Consider the following 17,562-nt stretch of genomic DNA (forward strand, 5'->3'; position numbering starts at 1 on the left):
CCCAGTAATAATAATAATAAGAGTAAAGTGCTTCCCAGGTTCCAGAACCTCAGATAAACACTTCACTGCCATTATCATCATTTTTAATCCTCATACGACTCTGCGGATTGGTGGTATTGTATGCCCTTTTTATAAAGAAGAAAACTGAGACAGAGACGTTAAATAAATTGCCTAGGACTTCTCAACCAGTTAACTTCAAATCTAAGTCTGTTTGACTCCATAATTCTATGGACTCCCTAAGCCTGCTGTTGTCACCATCAGCACTCCCCTAGCCATATATTGGAGGCAAATAGAAAAGGTAACATCATTGTAATCAAAGAATAATTGATAGAACATAGATGGTAATAATTACCATTTGCTAAATACTTGCTACGTGCTTCAGATGTATTACCTCAATTAATTCACCATGATAAACCTGGAGGGAAGGCATTACTATGATTGCTATTTTCAAATTGATGATTACACATTGTGTGCATGTACCAAAAATCACATTATACTGCATAAATATGCACAATTATTATGTGTCAATTAATAATAATAATAAAAGCCAAAGGGGGGGAATGTAGAAAAAATGTTAGCACCTATAAAATTATTTTTTGTTTATAAAAACTTTTAAAAAATCAAGAAAACTGAGCCTTTGCAGGGTTAATCAATTTAACAAAGATCATTCAATCAGTAAGTGGCATAGCTTAAGTATTATTTATTTCATTCTAAAGCCAGTGCTTGTAATTACTACACCAAACTATACTCCAAATTTGTATAGATTTTTAAAATAATCTTGAAGACAGGGTGTTTCTATGTCGATAGAATATTTTGTTATTTTCATATCCATAATTCCCCTTTAAAACATTTTTCTTAAATTCTAAAGATATGTGAGATTAAAGCTTGAAATGGATTTAAGCCTTCTTAAAGATGGGCACTTTCAAGCAACAAGGCATTGGTCTGTGATCTGGCCTACACTATGTGGTCTACCTGGGCAAAGTCGAATAGAAAATTGAGCTTCTATTAAGGGAAAGATGACCTTCCTCCAGATTCTGTTGCAAAGTGTGGACATGGGTCAGCCCGGGTCATAGATGTAACAGAGTATCATATGTAAAGGACAGTTTGAGGGGTGTCAAATAGTAATTCCACTTTTGCTGGCTCCAGCATTACACAGATATGACATCCTCATATACCTACCAGGCAAACAGCTACTGAGGATCATTTCAAATCTTCTGGATAAACCAACTAGCTCAAATCAATCCTGGTTCCACCAGGATTTGTTTAGTTTCACTAAACTAAACAGATTAGTTTCCTAATCTGTGAAATGGGAATACTAATAGTGACCGCCTTATAGGAGTGGCTTTAGGATTGAATGAATTCATACGTGTAAGACACTTAGAAATGTAACATTACATAGTAAGCATCCACTATTTGCTAGATGGGGTCGTTGTTATCTGTCAGTTTCTATTTGCCCCTCTGGACCATTCTTTGCAAAATAAAGATTCTTCTAATGTGTCAAATGACATGTGTACATAATCATTTATTTGATATTGCAAGAGATGGAAAAAAATCTAAATTATGGGACTCAATTTCATAAATTATGTTATTTTAGTATGGAATGCTAGCCAGTTATAACAAAGAATTAAGAAACTTTTATTTAAAATACCCCAAGATTTGTGGTTAAATGTAAAAAAAATATGCAGAAATGTGTTATATTGTTACCACTTGAAGGAAAAAAAGAGAATAATACACCTTAATATTTGTACCTAATATTTGTTTATATATCCATAAAAGGTCTCTGATAACTAGTAAGCTAAAAAAATGTTTAAGTATTTTCTAGTTGGAGAGTGGGAACTGGAAGATGGAAGATAGGGGTGGAAAGATAACTTTTATGCTATATTTTTGTTTCTTAAATATTTTAAGCCAAGTCCCTACCTTGATTAACTAACTTTTCTATTTATATTTATTATTAATAATATCATTACTATTATTTCTTTATTATCATCACTTTATACATGCAAGAAGGGATCCTGGAAAGTTTTAACTAGAGAAACCTGAAAGAAAAAAATCAAGAGGAAGAGTTGCCAAAAAACATATTTCATAATTTTTTTGAAAAGTTGTTCAGCCCACCTACTTTGGATAATAGCACATCTTCCCATTTATCTGTGGTTTGATTGCTTAGACTGCCCATAGCCCTGTAATCTGTAAGATTATTTTTTCTTAACTGTAGATTTTATACCTGATTATATGAGTGGCAGAGACCAGTGCTTCTAGACTTCTAACTGCATATTTCGAATATTCTAGCAAGATCAATTGAATTAGGGGATGTGTAAATCCTCCTGACGGACCAGTCTTCGCTCAGCTAGCTGCTTGTAGGACATAGAGCCCAAGAAAATGAATAAATCAGAGTGAATGAAAGTTTTGAAGACTAACAACACAGCACAACACAACATCTAATAAGACTTACAGCTTTATTTCTGCTAGGAAAAAGGGAGGAAAAACAGTCATATTTTAAACAAAATATTTAAACAATTATTTTACTTTATCTAAAAAAGTCTCCAGAAGAATGAGACCATCCTAGGTTGGAGAGCAGGCTATTTACAAGCTATTGCATTCCTAAATTTTAATTCAATTATAAAATCCCTCTGTACAATTTCAGGGAGGCCTGGCTCATGGGTACCATACTCCCCAAAGGCATAAACAGCAGATTATTAAAGAATAACTCTGGCTCATTTCAGACTGAAGGAAAGAATCTAAAAACATTAACTTGCATAGCCATTCGAATTATTGCTGCTTTTTATAAAAATTATCACAGAGGTAATTCTCTATTTTTTCCTTTCACCTCACTCCAAAACTCAGCAGTTCTTGGCAAAATTATGAGCTACTTTCCAAATAAAATTTTAGGAAGGGTTTGCAAGCACATCTTTGCGGCTAAAGGAATTTTCATGAAAGGAAGAGAGAAATAAATTAAATAAATAATATCTAATAAATAACTCAAGACAACAGTGATTATCTACAAACTTAAATGCCAGAAAATGCTAGCTTTGAGGATAGACCCTCCCACAGCCCCTCACAAAGGTAAGTGCAGTATATACTCAGAAAGCACATAGTATGACTTTATACATCATTTTACTTGCCTATTTCCTCGGGGGCAGATCGTGATGAGGGGAACCACTTTGGTGGCTGATGGGGCTTAAGATCTCTCTGCAAGGCTACTTTCAAGTGTATTTACAAACCAAGGGTTCAAAATACAGCAGGGTAAGTGCTGAGAGCAAAATGGAAAAGAAAATAACTTATACTGTATGGAGATAATAAATAAGAGAGGTAAGCAGACAAGATACACATATAGTTGGCAGATTTTAGGGTATAGCTGAGCTATAGAAAATGACATACTAATATGTGTTATCATTTTTTTAACTGGCCCTGTTGATGTACCCCGCGTGTTAAACTTACCCTTTCTGGCAGGAGCAGGACCTGATCTACTATTAAATAAGCCATTCAGGCTCTGGTTTGACTTAAATAACTGTCCTGGCTGATTGAACAAGATAAGAAAATTTCTCAGGTCTCATTTTCTGAAAAAAATACAAACTCGATGAAGTTAGTGTTGATATAAAAGAAAAAGGAGTTACATAAAGAAAAACAAGCACTCTGCAAATTGGGTTAAACCTGTGATGAAGACATAGTTGGTAGAAATATTCACCAACCTTGGATTTCATTTCTGCCTCCTTAAGTTTGGTCACCAGAAATGTTATTTACAATATGTAATAACATATTCTGTCTTAGATGTGAGGAAGAGGTAACAATTGGTGTAGGGGGAGAGATAAGGAACTACATATATGTTGGAAACATTTAACCTTGGTCAATAAATTGATTGGTGCTTGTGCTTCTGGAAAATGTATTGGTGTGGACAGAGGTGGATGGTTTTAATCATGTTTAACCAAATGAAATTCATCTTGCTTAAAAAAAATCCATTGGTTTTTCCCATGAGCAACTGTGAGCTGGAGAGGGTCCCTGCACTATGGTAGTTATTATAGCCAATAGCTATTTTATTGCTCTTTAATATAAACCTGTGTTATGTGCTGATTCTAACAGCAGCACCTGAGCTTCCTTCATCAGAAGTTCTGGAGCCCTCTGGTTACGGAGGTCATGGTCTAAAAGACTTCTCTATGTCCCATTAGTCATAGGAGTCTGAGGCTTCAGTGACTTGTTTGCCCTACCTCTAGTACTGAGAAAAATGGTTTTGAAATATTATCAAGAATAAAGTTGGCAAGAGGCCTCTATTACAGTTCTCTACTATGGTTCTTCAAATCATAAGGAAGATATGTTCAACTTTTAGTCTAATAACAAATAAAGTTAATCTCTTAAAGAACATGTTTTGTTCTTCACAGTGACAGCCATGTTAGACTTTTAGCCTCCAGAAGCTATTTTTCAATAGAGACAAAGAAGTCCTATCATTAAATCCAAACAAGCTTTGCATTCTGTGAGCCAAGAGACATGCACCTTGTGTTCCCTCTGATAACTCAATTTGATCATTCTATGCATAGCATCCCCTTCCTATTATTTCTCTATTCTTTCAGTTTCAAGAAATTGTCAAGAGTGATCACCACAGTTATAGAATTTCAGAACTGTGAAGGACTTTAGAAATCATCTGGACTTAGAACAGTTGCCTCATATAAATACAATTTGTTTATTTACAATTGCTAGTAAATAAACAAAGGCCAGTAATGGAAAATTAATTGGCATAGATTATGCAATGGGTTTTGGCATCACTGGAATAGGGCCCAGGTCTTCTGTTCTATTTTCACATGGTTGTTAAATCATCAAATATTTTCACTTGAGGAATCTATAAAGAAATCAACGCAATGTGAGAAGGTGATGAGAAAAGAGGTGATAGGTGAAGGAAAGCCTAAATGGACTTGAACTATTGTTTGATATATATCCATAGGGATCCTTTAAGGTCATTGAATCTTTAGCTCAACCACTTGAATTATGGAAAACGTCTCCACGTCATTCTCTGAAACATTGAACTTACTGGCTCAATCAGTGAAGACTGTACTGAGTTGGGTCCCAATACCATGATGGGGGTAGGAATCATAGGACATGTCTATAGGAACATCATAACGGGGGGTACCAGCCTGAAAAGGAGTTGAATGCACATGCCCTGAGCTTAGACTTGAAGAAGGGTAATGTGGCATGAAGCTGTAGGATTTTTCTAGGTCAGGAGACCCATCTTGCTTCAAGGAGAAGTTCCCACTGATGCTCAGGGGTGGAGTGAGCGGGGCCTCATAAGGGGGCGTACTGCAGTCAGGTAGATGACTCCCAAAGGACGATTCTCCCAAACTCTTGAATACTTGGGGCTTGAGATGAAGGAGATGTGTTTCCATATGGCCATAAGGAGGGCTAGGCAGCCCCGGAGACTGATAGTTGAAGTTGTGGACAGAGATGGCAGAGTCACAAATAGGAGATTTATCCTCATGCTTCTCCAGGAGGACAGACTGAGGGCCCAGTTGGAGACATCCAGCCACCAGGTTGCTTGTGGGCTGAGAGAGCCCTTTACACAGCATCTCCACAAATCCTTTCCCTTCAGGTGTCTGGCCAGTCTCCAGGACTTCAGATAAAGCCCAAATATAGTTCCTGGCCAGTCTAAGAGTCTCTATCTTGGAAAGTTTTTGGGTTTTAGAGTAGCACGGCATGACTCGCCTCAGGTTATCCAGGGCATCGTTCAGGCCATGCATCCGGGTCCGTTCTCTGGCATTGGCCTTGACTCTTCGAGCCCTGAATCTCTCAAGGCGAGCTTTGGTCATCTTCTTTTTCTTGGGACCCCTTCTCTTAGGTTTCTCCCCATCTTCTTCCTCTTCTTCTTCTTCCTCAATACTGTCATGCTCTTCAGTTAAGCTGCTGAGCATCCCATAAGTACCTGCTTCCTCCTTCACCTCATTTTGGGAGCCCAGACTTTTATCCATCCAAGATGGTGTGTTGACTAGCTCTCCCATCTCTTTGGATTTCACATACGTTTTTGACATTTCCAGACTCTGGAAAAGGGAAATATCAAAGGTTAACTCCTGTGAGTACCTGATTTTATTTGAAACTAAAGTTTTTTATATGTAATTATCTTGTCCAAGTCTTCCATTCTAAATGACAAATCCAAAACTGAAAGAAATTCCCAGAATACTCCTTTAGTTATGGCATAGTATAAGAAAATATACTATAGAAAAAGAAAACTGACTTGATTATTCATTGCAGTGTTAGTGCCTAACTCTTTTTATTCTTAGATTTTTTTATCTCATGAATGTTTTATACAAAATGACTGATATACCTGTCCACAGATATATTTTTCTTTCTTTCCAGAATCCAGAACATAAAAGGGGAAAAATGAGGTGAGTATATAAATTACTGTCCAAATAGAGAAATTTCTGAAAGTGAAAGAGCATGCTAAAAATAAGTATATGTGTGTAATAATTATTGTTACTACAAAATAAAAAACCCATCAAATAGTCAAATAAGCACGCTGTTGTATATTTACACCATACAAAATAAAAAACTGTAGCCAGATCATTTAGACTACTTTGTATGTGTTCTACAAAAGACTACTCAACCTGTATTTAGAAGCATTTCACATCCATCTACCCGATAATACCCTATGTTTCTCACCAGTATTGCTAATTGGTGGCCTCAATCATCTCCTTCAAGTTGTCCATGACACAACTGGCTGGTCCAACACGTGACCATCAAACATTACTCTCACTATCACCAGAGGAGCATTCTGTTTTTCAGTAAGCACTTTGTGTTCTGTCTAGTGTGAGTTATGTTAGAAGTGTTAGTGACATGGCATCTTGAAAGGATCATGAAAAGAAAGGAGGGTTATCACTGCTCATCTTTCAAATTTGCCCATATGTTAAAGTGCGAACTCTTTGCACATGCATCTCACACCATCAGACGAGACCATGGCAACAGCTAGGAGTGCAGCCAGTGGTCTACCAAACCCACCCAAGGTTTAGTACAACTACTATAATAATACTTTATTTAAAATGAAAAATCTGGAACAAATACTAGTGGAACTAGTGGAACAGAACATAGCGACTGCTAACACAAGTGAGGACTATTTCAGGCAAACACAGGAATAGCCTGACTACTTTAATTCACTAACACACTGTTTAATCAGAATTTTGTATGCAAAATTCACTATTTGAAAACCAGAAGAGACTGGTGATTTAGTAAACATTTTGCATTCAATTCTGGAAGAGTTTGAATTGTTTTAGAGCTTGCTAAGCAATTTTTAGGCATATGGTTTACCAAATAAAAGTATCTGATAAGCTCCATTGGGGCATCCCAGTTTACCAGCTACTCTTTGAAATATTAAATCCACCATCACCTTTTATTATGAGAAAGAGGAGAATGTTAATAAATGTTTTCTGTTCTTTGAAGCTTGAGCCTCAAATCAATGAACCCAGGGATTAGTACATAGCTTTTAAAAATAAAGATATATTATTTGATTTGTTTCTGGTAATTGGAGCTTGTTTTCCTTGTAACCTCATTTACCTCCTATAAATAATTAATGTAACTGCATTGCGAAAACAGCCTAGGTTTCATGTTAATCAGCACGGAAATCATGTCAGCTTGACTTACTCACTTAATAAGGCTTCCTGGGTAAGCAGCTTTATTGAAAACACACATTGGAACCTATTGGTCAACTAGCTGCCCAGGCCAACTCAGAAAATCCCACTTTTAATATGGATGATAGAGCTTGTGTGCTGAGCTGCACTTCTAACTCAGGCAGATATCCAGAGGGAGGGTAAAGAACCTAATTAACTTTCTGTTAAAGTAACACAGCTCTTCCAGAGGCAGGTGCACTCTAAGGCCAAAAAGGATGGAGTGGGCTTGGGAAACCTAATGCTGCCCATGTAATTATAATAACATTTGTATAGCATTTTAAAGTTTACAGAGCACTTTTGCATCCATTAATTTGTATGTTTCTTATAGTAAACCTTTGAGGGAGATAGAAATTGTTATGCTCATTTTATACTCAAGGTCACTGTGGGTCAGGTAGTGTAAGTGATGGAAATGTAAAGATATAGTGCTGGTGGAGCGGGACATAAAATCAATTCTTCTTATTTTACATCTTAGGTTTTATGTTTTTCTTTTCCTTGTTCTTCTTCTATCACAGCTACAGGAAGAAAGAAAGGCACTTTGGCTTCAGGAGAGGTGCAGCAATAGAACTGAGTCAACAGGAGTGACCATCATCAAAAGGATGTTCTTTGAGGTGCCTTTTAATGCTCATATTCCAGGATTTCTTCATCTTTCAAATGTTTTTCTTGTTGCTTTCACCCATATATTCCCCCTCCCTCTCTTCCTCATCCGCCCCCTTTTTCTCCTTATCCTCATTCTCTTATCTTCGTTATCATTATGATCACTGGCTCATACTGAGATGCATGAAAAGGAGAGAAGGAAGGAAAGAAGGAAGGTGCAAGAGAGGAGAGTCTCCTGAATTGTCCCTGGATCTGAATACCATCCTGGGTGGGGGATTTAGCCTTTTTCACCATCCCTACCTCTGTACCTCTAGACTCTTGTTAAGATCTGTCAATATTCACACACATCAAAATAAGTGAGATTGGGAGGATAGAATAGACCATCTTTTACTTCTAACATATTTAATGGTTTCTGTAAGAGTCAAGGAGCTGCTTTCCAATCAGCTTGTTGGTGGGTATAAAGGAAAAGAATGAACTGGCTTTGGCCAAAGCAATGAAAAGGTCAACCAGTTTTCTTTCACCTTTGTTCTCTTACTAATCATGGGAAGGACATAGATGGCTCCAGTTTAACTTCCTCTGTTCTCACAGGTGCTGGTCCATTAACTTCCAAGAGAATCCCATGAGTATATAGTATGGTTTCAAAAGAATGGAAGCTAGAATAACACAAATGTGAACTCTAGTCCCAATTCTCCTAATTCCTGGGTTGTTGATCCCAAATACATTATATAAAGTTATCTGTTCTTCCATTTCCTCTAATAAAATAAGGCTAACATACAGGTTATGTGATTCTTGTAAGAGAAATAAAAATATAATAAAGAATTTTATAGCTGTAAATGCTATAAAACATCTATACATTTATTTCCTGTTTATTCTTGGGTTTTCTTATCTAATCTATTCACACACATTTGCTTATTCAAAAATAAAAATTATTTCTCATAGATGAATAATAAAACAGACTGTATCAACTAGTGTGTCTTTTACTATCTGGATATTACCTCTGATTGGTTTAGAAAATCATCTGACAGTTACTTAGTAGCCTGTCATTTTTCCCATGGTGGGATAGACAGCACAGACTCCAGTGTCAGATTACCTGGATTCAAACTTCAGCTCCACTACTCACCAGATACATGAATTTAGGCCAGTGTCATAACTCTTATCTGCCTCAGTCTCCTCCTTAAAATGAGAATAATAACAATCCTACCTCATAGGATTATTAGGAGCATAAAATGAGTTGATATATTTGAAGCATTTTGAATAGTGTCATACAGCATGAATTTCATGTGAAGTATTAGGTATTGTTCTCCTAAACATCACCATGAATTTTTCTGGCCACTTGGACAAGAATAGGTATAATTAGAATCTGTTATTAATATTGATTTGTATCAACAAAAGCCAATGGCTTCATTTCAAAATCTATTTGAAAAAATTCCCCCAATACCTACTCCTCCAATCTCCTATTGAAACTGAAATCAAAGGTTTTGTTCTGCGGCAAGAGGTGAGGAAACCAAGCCCTATCAACTGCCTCCACTGAGTTGACTAGAACTCTTCCATCATATACAAGATGGAAGTTAGCTCCCAGACTTTCACTCTGTCTTATAATTGGGAGAAAACAGTTGGTTTGACACTCCTATTCAATCACATACATTTTCAGGTTCATGAACCTTCTGTATTGGGAATACAATTTTTCCCACCAAAGCCAAATGGCAGAGCTCTGAGGATAATATACAGTGTCTATCAAAGAGAAGTGAAAGCAGTGAAAGCCAAGACTCATGAAATATAAAGAAAAATGTTTATCTGACTTTTTTCACCTAAATATTTTCAATGCATCAAAAAGGTTAACAGGAAAAAAATAGAAACATCTAGTTTTAAATTTGAGTGTTGAAAATATGTGTACTGTGATCACACATACTGATCACAACAAAAGTTGTGATCAAAGAGACCAAGGGTTTTCTCCAGAACAGGTGCCTAAATCTAACGTTGCTTTCAGCCTGTTAAGGAACCATCTCAGAGGTGTACTGAAAGAAGCATGAAACCAAGACTCTTTCATCATGCACTCATTAAATGAGCACACAAAAATTCTTGTAATTATTTGTAATTATTGTACCCTTAGGGCAAAATGAAAATAAGATTGTCTTTCCCACGTCATTTAGAAGTTTTCATGAAAAACAAGGAGATAATGCGAGCACAAGTACTTTGTAAAATTGTTATGCCAATGTGAGGGTTGGCAATTGTTTTACAGAAGCTGTTTGAGAAAGCCTGTAGCACTATCTCACAAAGCATCATGATATACCATCTTAAGATTGCCTCAATTCCTAGGAAAGAAATTAGCTCACAAATTACTTAGGAAGTAGGCTCGAATATGACAAAAATCAATGAATACTGGCTCAAGGGGCAGAATCTGGCCCTTCCCTACCCATACACGTAAACACATTCTGGTCTTATAAAGTCCATTTTTAGCCATTTGGTATTTGGATTGTCTTTTATACCTACATAATATGACAGAATTTTCCTTGTTCTATGGGATCTTTCAGTGAAATTTCAAGTTTGGCCAATTCTCTTTAATTCAAAATAGTTCTCATATTTGTAAAAATTTTAAATCTGTTCTAGCAAAGTGTTTGCTTAGGCAATGATTGTTACTGCCCAATATTTTTACTACTAAGGCCAAAGTCATTAAGCATTACTACTATGTGAAGCTGTCCTGGAATTCTTTCTACACTTTTACAAATTTTTTATTTATTGTGGAGATGTTTCAACTAATTAATATGTAAGGGGAACTCACATGTGGATTTGTGGTAGTTAGATGGTGTCTTTCCTCTTAAAAGCTGGTGATAATCTCTTTACCTCCTGATCCGATGACTAAATACAACAGAAAGGGGGCCGTCCAGCTCAGTTTCTAGGAAATCTAAGAACTAAATAGACTAAATTCTTTTCCCAGAGTTGCACAGTCTTGGCATTAAAAAGACAGAATCCAGACCAGGATGTTCACAAGTTGTACTGCTTGGAAAAAGACAGTAGGTTGTTCTATGCTCTTCTTTTCTACTCTATTTTCCCCTTTATTAATATATGTGCACATGTGTGTACATGCATGCACATACACACACATTTTGTCCAGCAAAGCCATGTAATACTTCAGGTGCCATTGCCTCAGATCTTAATAGTTAACAGAAGTTACTCAATCCCTTATTTTTCCCTGCATGTTCTTCAGCATTTCACCTCTGCTTCCTCTGTCAAAAAAATGGGGGTGGGTATTTTACATTTCATTAGTATTTTCTGAGTATACTTTTTTGTGGGCAAATGATGAGTGTGAAGCAGAGAAAGGAAAAATATACTTGGACAATCTTTTTCTTCTAATTTCCCATCTGAAAGGGCTGACGAAAAGGAAATTTCCCCCACCCTGTGTCAACTATTCGAGCATATTTAGTAAACAAAATAGTTAATGGTGAGAATCTACCCCGAGGACTTTCCACAATCTTCTCTGATTCCTCATTCTGTTTTCCTTTCCCTGCCTCCCCCTCCGTCCTTGCATAGCCCTAAAATGCTGTGAGCAGAGTGGTGGATTGGGTCAATTCTTCCAACCTACTTGCTGGGCCACCTTGGAAAAGCAGTTAAACTTTTCGACATTTTCACCACTGGCAAAATGAAAGAGTGGCTTTGACAGGAATTGGGGGAGATCATCTGTATTCTTCACTTTATTAAAATGATTGTGAGTGTCTATGTGTTTCACTTTGGGTGGCAAGTGCTATAAAATTTAATAAAATTATTTAAAATGTTTGTATTTTTCCCTAAGTGTTCCAACTCACTAGCTTCTACATTCCAAGTTTCCTAAGTCCCACTTCCTCCTGCCTTACCCAAAAGAGACTTTCCTCACCCCAACTGCTCCTCTAGGTGAGTGGGAACTTCCCACAGAAACTTTAGCCCCCTTACCACCCCAACCACTGGCTCACCTCGGTCACTGGCAATTCCTGGAGTGAACTCTGTGAATCTGCGTCTTAGAGGACAGTCAGAGAAGCCAAGTCTCCCTGACCATCCAGATGGTAGGAGAAAGAGATGCTTTCAGCGATCCATGTTAAACCCAGTTGTTACCTCTTAGAGATTCCACCGGGTCTGGTTTCTCTGCCTGCTCCTTATTCTACTTCTTCCTTGGAGTTCCGTATGCTCCTCAAGGACGCCTTCGGGCTGATGTCTCCGCTGCAGCCAGTTTAGTCGCTCTTCAGTACCTCTTCTCCCTGGTTAGCTCCCCGGAGAGGAGCTTTCAGGACCACAGCCTCTGGGCAGCTCCTGCTCTCTGGCCGGAGCCTCTGACTTGCTGCAGTTTTGATTGCTCTCCCAGCTGACCAGGGAGGAGTGATGTTGCCCAGAGTCTAACTCCTCCCTTTCCCCAGCCGAAGGACACGCCCACTTGAAAGGCTCCTCTGGCCAGGTCCAGTTTTGCCGCCCGTTTGTTTGTTTAAATAGAGATGGGGGTTGGTGGAAGGGGAGCAGGGGAGGAGAGTTGCTGAAGTTAAGGAGTAAAGAAAAAGAGGATTGGAAACCTTTGTGATTAAAAAGGTAAGAAATGGGAGCGGAGTAGTGTGGACAGAATGGAGAAAGAAAATTGGGGATAGACTTGGAGAGAGAGCTGAAAAGGGCAGATGAAGCTGCTGACCTACGTCTGAAAAGAATCGAAAGGTGAGACAGATGCGTGTCAAGGACACAGCATCAGTGGCTGCTTCCTTACACATGTGGACTGGGGTCTTTGGCTTTTAAACTTCAGAGTTCTAAAAGTGGAAGGAAGAAGCATGTCTCTCCCACCTTTTCAGCACGTCAAAGCTACTCTCATTAAAACTTTTAATTTGTGAATATAGATGAAGCTATATTTATTGTACTATTCTTTCAACTTTCTGATGACTTGAAATTTATAAAAACAAAAAGGAAATTAATAAAATCCTTCATTTTAAGGACATTTAGTTCCTTGAGTTACAAACTGAGATCTACTATTGTTTTTCAAAAATACATCATTAAGCATTCACGTAGAAAAAGTCCACCTGAGTAGTAATAAGCTTAGAGGAAGAGAAGGCTCATAATAATTCCTAAAACTCCTTTGGTATTAGGAGGTTGAATTAAATTGCTAGAAGACAGCAAGAAAACTACATCTGCAATAATTTAAATATTATATAGATTTTCATACTATCTTATTTAAAACTTCACCAAGGAAAAATAAATGATTGTGAACTTAAGATACCAAAGATTTTCTAATCATCTTGTGTTTCCAAGAAGGAAAAAGAAAGGTGCTCAGATTGAGCAATTGGCTGAATGACCTTGAGTAAGTCAACTTCACTCTGGGCATCAGTTTTCATATCTGTAAAATGAGTTTTTCCATCAGTAGCCTGATAGAGTTACGAATCCGAGTTCAACTTCTTTTAGAAATTGACTTGAAGGATGATTCCTCAGGCGTTTTGGCAAAAGGCAAAATATTTATACAATCTGAAAAGAAACCAGAGTATCCCCAGCTTTTTGAGAATCACGTGGTCTAACAACATAACTAGCACATGCGTCAAACAGAAATGAAAAACTATTAATATGCCTGTGTGCAAGGAAAACTGTAGAGGGCTGAAACAAAAGATAGTTTCACTGCTCATAAAGTTGAAAAGAGTATCTTAAGTTTGAAAATAGTTATTTTTAATTCTGATATAAGTGTCATATGACTCTTGTTTTTCACAGAAAACAAGAAAATAAAAATTAACACTTTTTTCAGTTTTCATGGGAAGTTATTTATTTTCAGCAGCTCTTTAATCTCTTACTTACCTTTATTTGTATCCCTATCCAGAAAAATATCTGCTCAGGAAAATAAACTTCATTTTCAGAATAATTAAACAACACATGATAGGAATAGCAGATCTCTAAAAAACATCAGAATTCACTCCTCTGCCACAGGAAATTTATCTATGAGGTAATTTATGTCTAGGATAGAGGTGCTTAATCATTGTTCAATGAGCACTTATTGAATGAATTGATCTCCTGCTTTGTGTCTTCAAAACTCTGTCCATGGATATTTAGAAGTTGATGGCACTGATGCCTGTGAAATTTTCAGGGGCAGGGAGTAACAGCAGATTAGCAGAAAGGTGAACATATTGAGACAAAGATGAGGGTGGGGATAAAACATTCTGCAGGACTCCTTGCTTTCTCTGACAGATGTAAGGGACTGGACACAATAGGATTAGCCTTCAAAATACATTCGTGTGTGTGTGTGTATGTGAGCACACACACACACACATACACACGCACGTGTGAACGTGCACACCCCTGAAGATGGGGAGAGAGTTGTGAGTGCCAAATTTTCTTTAAGAGCTGCTTTTTGCAGAGGGATGGATGGAATCTATTTCATCAGGGTCACCCTCGTCACAACTCATTGACAGTTGTACAGTTGGCTGTTCAACTTTGAGAGGGCAGGAAGGGGCAGGAGGGGTGTATGCTGTCAGCAAAGGAAAAGGGGTGGTGACTGCCCTAGGAAAGGAGAATACAAGGCATTTGCATGCATTCTCCTCCCCACACATGGTTCCTGGGCCAGAGGGCCAATCCCCAGCCCTTCCTTCTTTCTCTGCTGCTTTTTATAAAGCTCTGAGCTAACCTGTAAGAACCATCTGCTGAGTGGGGAAAAGGAGACCAGTACTCAGTTACTGGCCCACAGGCCTAACGCCCGGGAGCCATTGAAGCAGAGAGAGGGGAGGCAACAGGCAGATTTATGAGCAGCAATCTGTTCCCCCCCTCCCCCAAGGACCCTCTGCCAGGAGACAGCCTGATAATCCATCAACCCCACTAATGAATTAATTAGTATTCCCAGTAATCCTGACCCCCAAAGGAGACCTGCCTGTGGGCCCCTAAGGGGGGTAGAAACTGCCTTCTTCATTCAGACACTGAAGACCTGAAACCAATGTCTGACATTAGGCCCCAGGGTGCTAAGCCTCAAGCCACAGATCCTGTTGCTGACGGTCCCCAGATGTCTCTCCTTCTCACCTTCCCATCGGAGATCACTAGCTTCTGCTGAATTAAAATTAAATGCGACCAACAAATGGAGTCCAGGGACATATATCAGGAACTGTAGAGAGCAAGAAGGTGAACTTCCAAGGAAGAAATGATTCAGTCTGCCCATATTCAGGTTAGACTTGAGCAGACCCTAAAGTTGCTCTCCAAGGTTTAGGCACTGGGGCCTGGGATGGGGTTGGGATGGGGTTGAGATGGGGTGAGGGCTGGGGGAGAAGGTAAATAAAACATAGTCCTTGACCTCGAGAAGTTCAGCGTTCCAGTAGGGAAATAATACATGTTCAAAAATAATTGTGAAACAGTTTAAAACAAAAAGTGATTTGTGACATGAACCTCTCCTGAATAACGACTAGAGAAAAACACAGAGGTGTCAGTTGGGTTTATGAATAGTTTGAAGAACAGCACCAGGGAGATTCAATAACCCTCCCTTACAGTAGCAAAGTGAAGTGCTTCATTCTTTTTCAAAAACTCCATAGTGAGAACATGCGGTGTTTGGTTTTTTGTCCTTGCGATAGTTTACTGAGAATGATGTTTTCCAGTTTCATCCATGTCCCTACAAAGGACATGAACTCATCATTTTTTATGGCTGCATAGTATTCCATGGTGTATATGTGCCACATTTTCTTAATCCAGTCTATCGTTGTTGGACATTTGGGTTGGTTCCAACTCTTTGCTATTGTGAATAGCGCCGCAATAAACATACGTGTGCATGTGTCTTTATAGCAGCATGATTTATAGTCCTTTGGGTATATACCCAGTAATGGGATGGCTGGGTCAGTGCATAGGTGGGAATTGAACAATGAGAACTCATGGACACAGGAAGGGGAACATCACACTCCGGGGACTGTTGTGGGGTTGGGGGAGGAGGGAGGGACAGCATTAGGAGATATACCTAATGCTAAATGACGAGTTAATGGGTGCAGCAAAACAACATGGCACATGGATACATATGTAACAAACCTGCACATTGTGCACATGTACCCTAAAACCTAAAGTATAATAATAAAAAAAAAAATAAAAAAATAAAAAAATAAAAAAACTCCGTAGTGAAGTGGGGTGGGGGAAAAGCTTAGGACTAAGGAATCCTGGGCTCTAAATCTTAGTCTGCCTCTGTGTGGCTGTGATGAGTTATCTAACTTCTCTGGCCTCACATTCCTCATTAGGCAGTGATTAGCTTGGGTTATGATCTCTCAGGTTCCTTCCAGCTCTGATACTCAATGAGATAACATAGTTAAGTGTCCCAATTCTTTTTTGAGGGTGAATAATACTTGCCCATTCAAAGGTATGGAGACAGAGTCCCCAGGTTTGAATAAAGCAATATAATAGGTTAATGACAAAAGTGGGTCTAGAAACCAGGTAATAAATTTGGGTGTCCTCTTTCCATCTAGATTACTGGTCCCTGTTGAGAAGAACACTTGATTCAACCTTCTCGCACTACATTCATTCAAGAGCTATACATTTGCGCATTCGCAGGGTATAGAGGGTGACTCATTCATTATGTAGTTTTTAGCTACACAAAACTGCCTGAATTTGTTTAGATCTGCTGGGAAACTTCTCTACCTTTAAAAGCTCTGTACCAGCCTCCAGCATCCATTTCTGCACTTGCTGTATCTAATCCCTAAGAGCAAGGTCCTCTGGGATTCAACTGAATCCTTGAATCGTAACATTGACATTTACTAACCACGTGACTTCAGACAAGTTATTTATCTCACTGGACCTCAGTTCTTCTACCTGTAAGTTGGAGGTATTAATGCTTATTCAATGAACTTGCTCTGATAAATATGTGTGAAATAATACATGCAAAGTACCTAGTATACAGTCTGGCACTTAGCAAGTGCTCAATAAATGATAGTTATTATTGGTATTTTATCTTAAACATTTAAATCAAATTTGTATGTCTTAGAAATCAAAGAAAAGCTATTATCAGGATCTCCTTATAAAGGCCCTGTTTTTGTGCTCCTATCTCAATCCAGGTATTCCTTTATTATAATAATGACCACACTATTAATTTACCCAACAAATGCAGTTTATGCATAAAGTCCCAGGCACCGTGCAAGATTCTGGGACTACAGAGCGCCATAAGACTTCTCATTCCTAACCAACCTTCAGTACAGTGGCAGAGGCAGTAAACTAAATATATAAATATATCTAAAACCTCTTCTCTGTGTCTGACTTTCTTTTTTTTTTTTTTTTTTTGAGACGGAGTCTCGCTCTGTCACCCAGGCTGGAGTGCAGTGGCGCAATCTCGGCTCACTGCAAGCTCTGCCTCCCGGGTTCACGCCATTCTCCTGCCTCAGCCTCTCCGAGTAGCTGC

The 17,562-nt window shown here is 38.3% G+C and overlaps 1 protein-coding gene across 1 annotated transcript; it reads right to left on the reverse strand.

Moving 5' to 3' along the window:
- Window positions 1-2,434: 2,434 nt before the first annotated feature.
- On the reverse strand, window positions 2,435-12,538 carry NEUROD4 (neuronal differentiation 4). The gene is made up of 2 exons (XM_003252862.3): window positions 12,173-12,538; window positions 2,435-6,014 (listed from the first exon to the last, which is right to left on the reverse strand). The coding sequence occupies exon 2, from the start codon at window positions 6,003-6,005 to the stop codon at window positions 5,019-5,021; it is 987 nt and encodes a 328-aa protein (XP_003252910.1). The 5' UTR covers window positions 6,006-6,014; window positions 12,173-12,538; the 3' UTR covers window positions 2,435-5,018.
- Window positions 12,539-17,562: the final 5,024 nt, after the last annotated feature.

Source organism: Nomascus leucogenys, chromosome 11 (assembly GCF_006542625.1).
Source record: "Nomascus leucogenys isolate Asia chromosome 11, Asia_NLE_v1, whole genome shotgun sequence".
Classification (NCBI taxonomy): Eukaryota; Metazoa; Chordata; class Mammalia; order Primates; family Hylobatidae; genus Nomascus; species Nomascus leucogenys.

Coding starts and splice junctions, on each gene's coding strand:
- NEUROD4 (XM_003252862.3), bottom strand. CDS start 6,005: ATGTCAAAAACGTATGTGAAATCCAAAGAGATGGGAGAGCTAGTCAAC.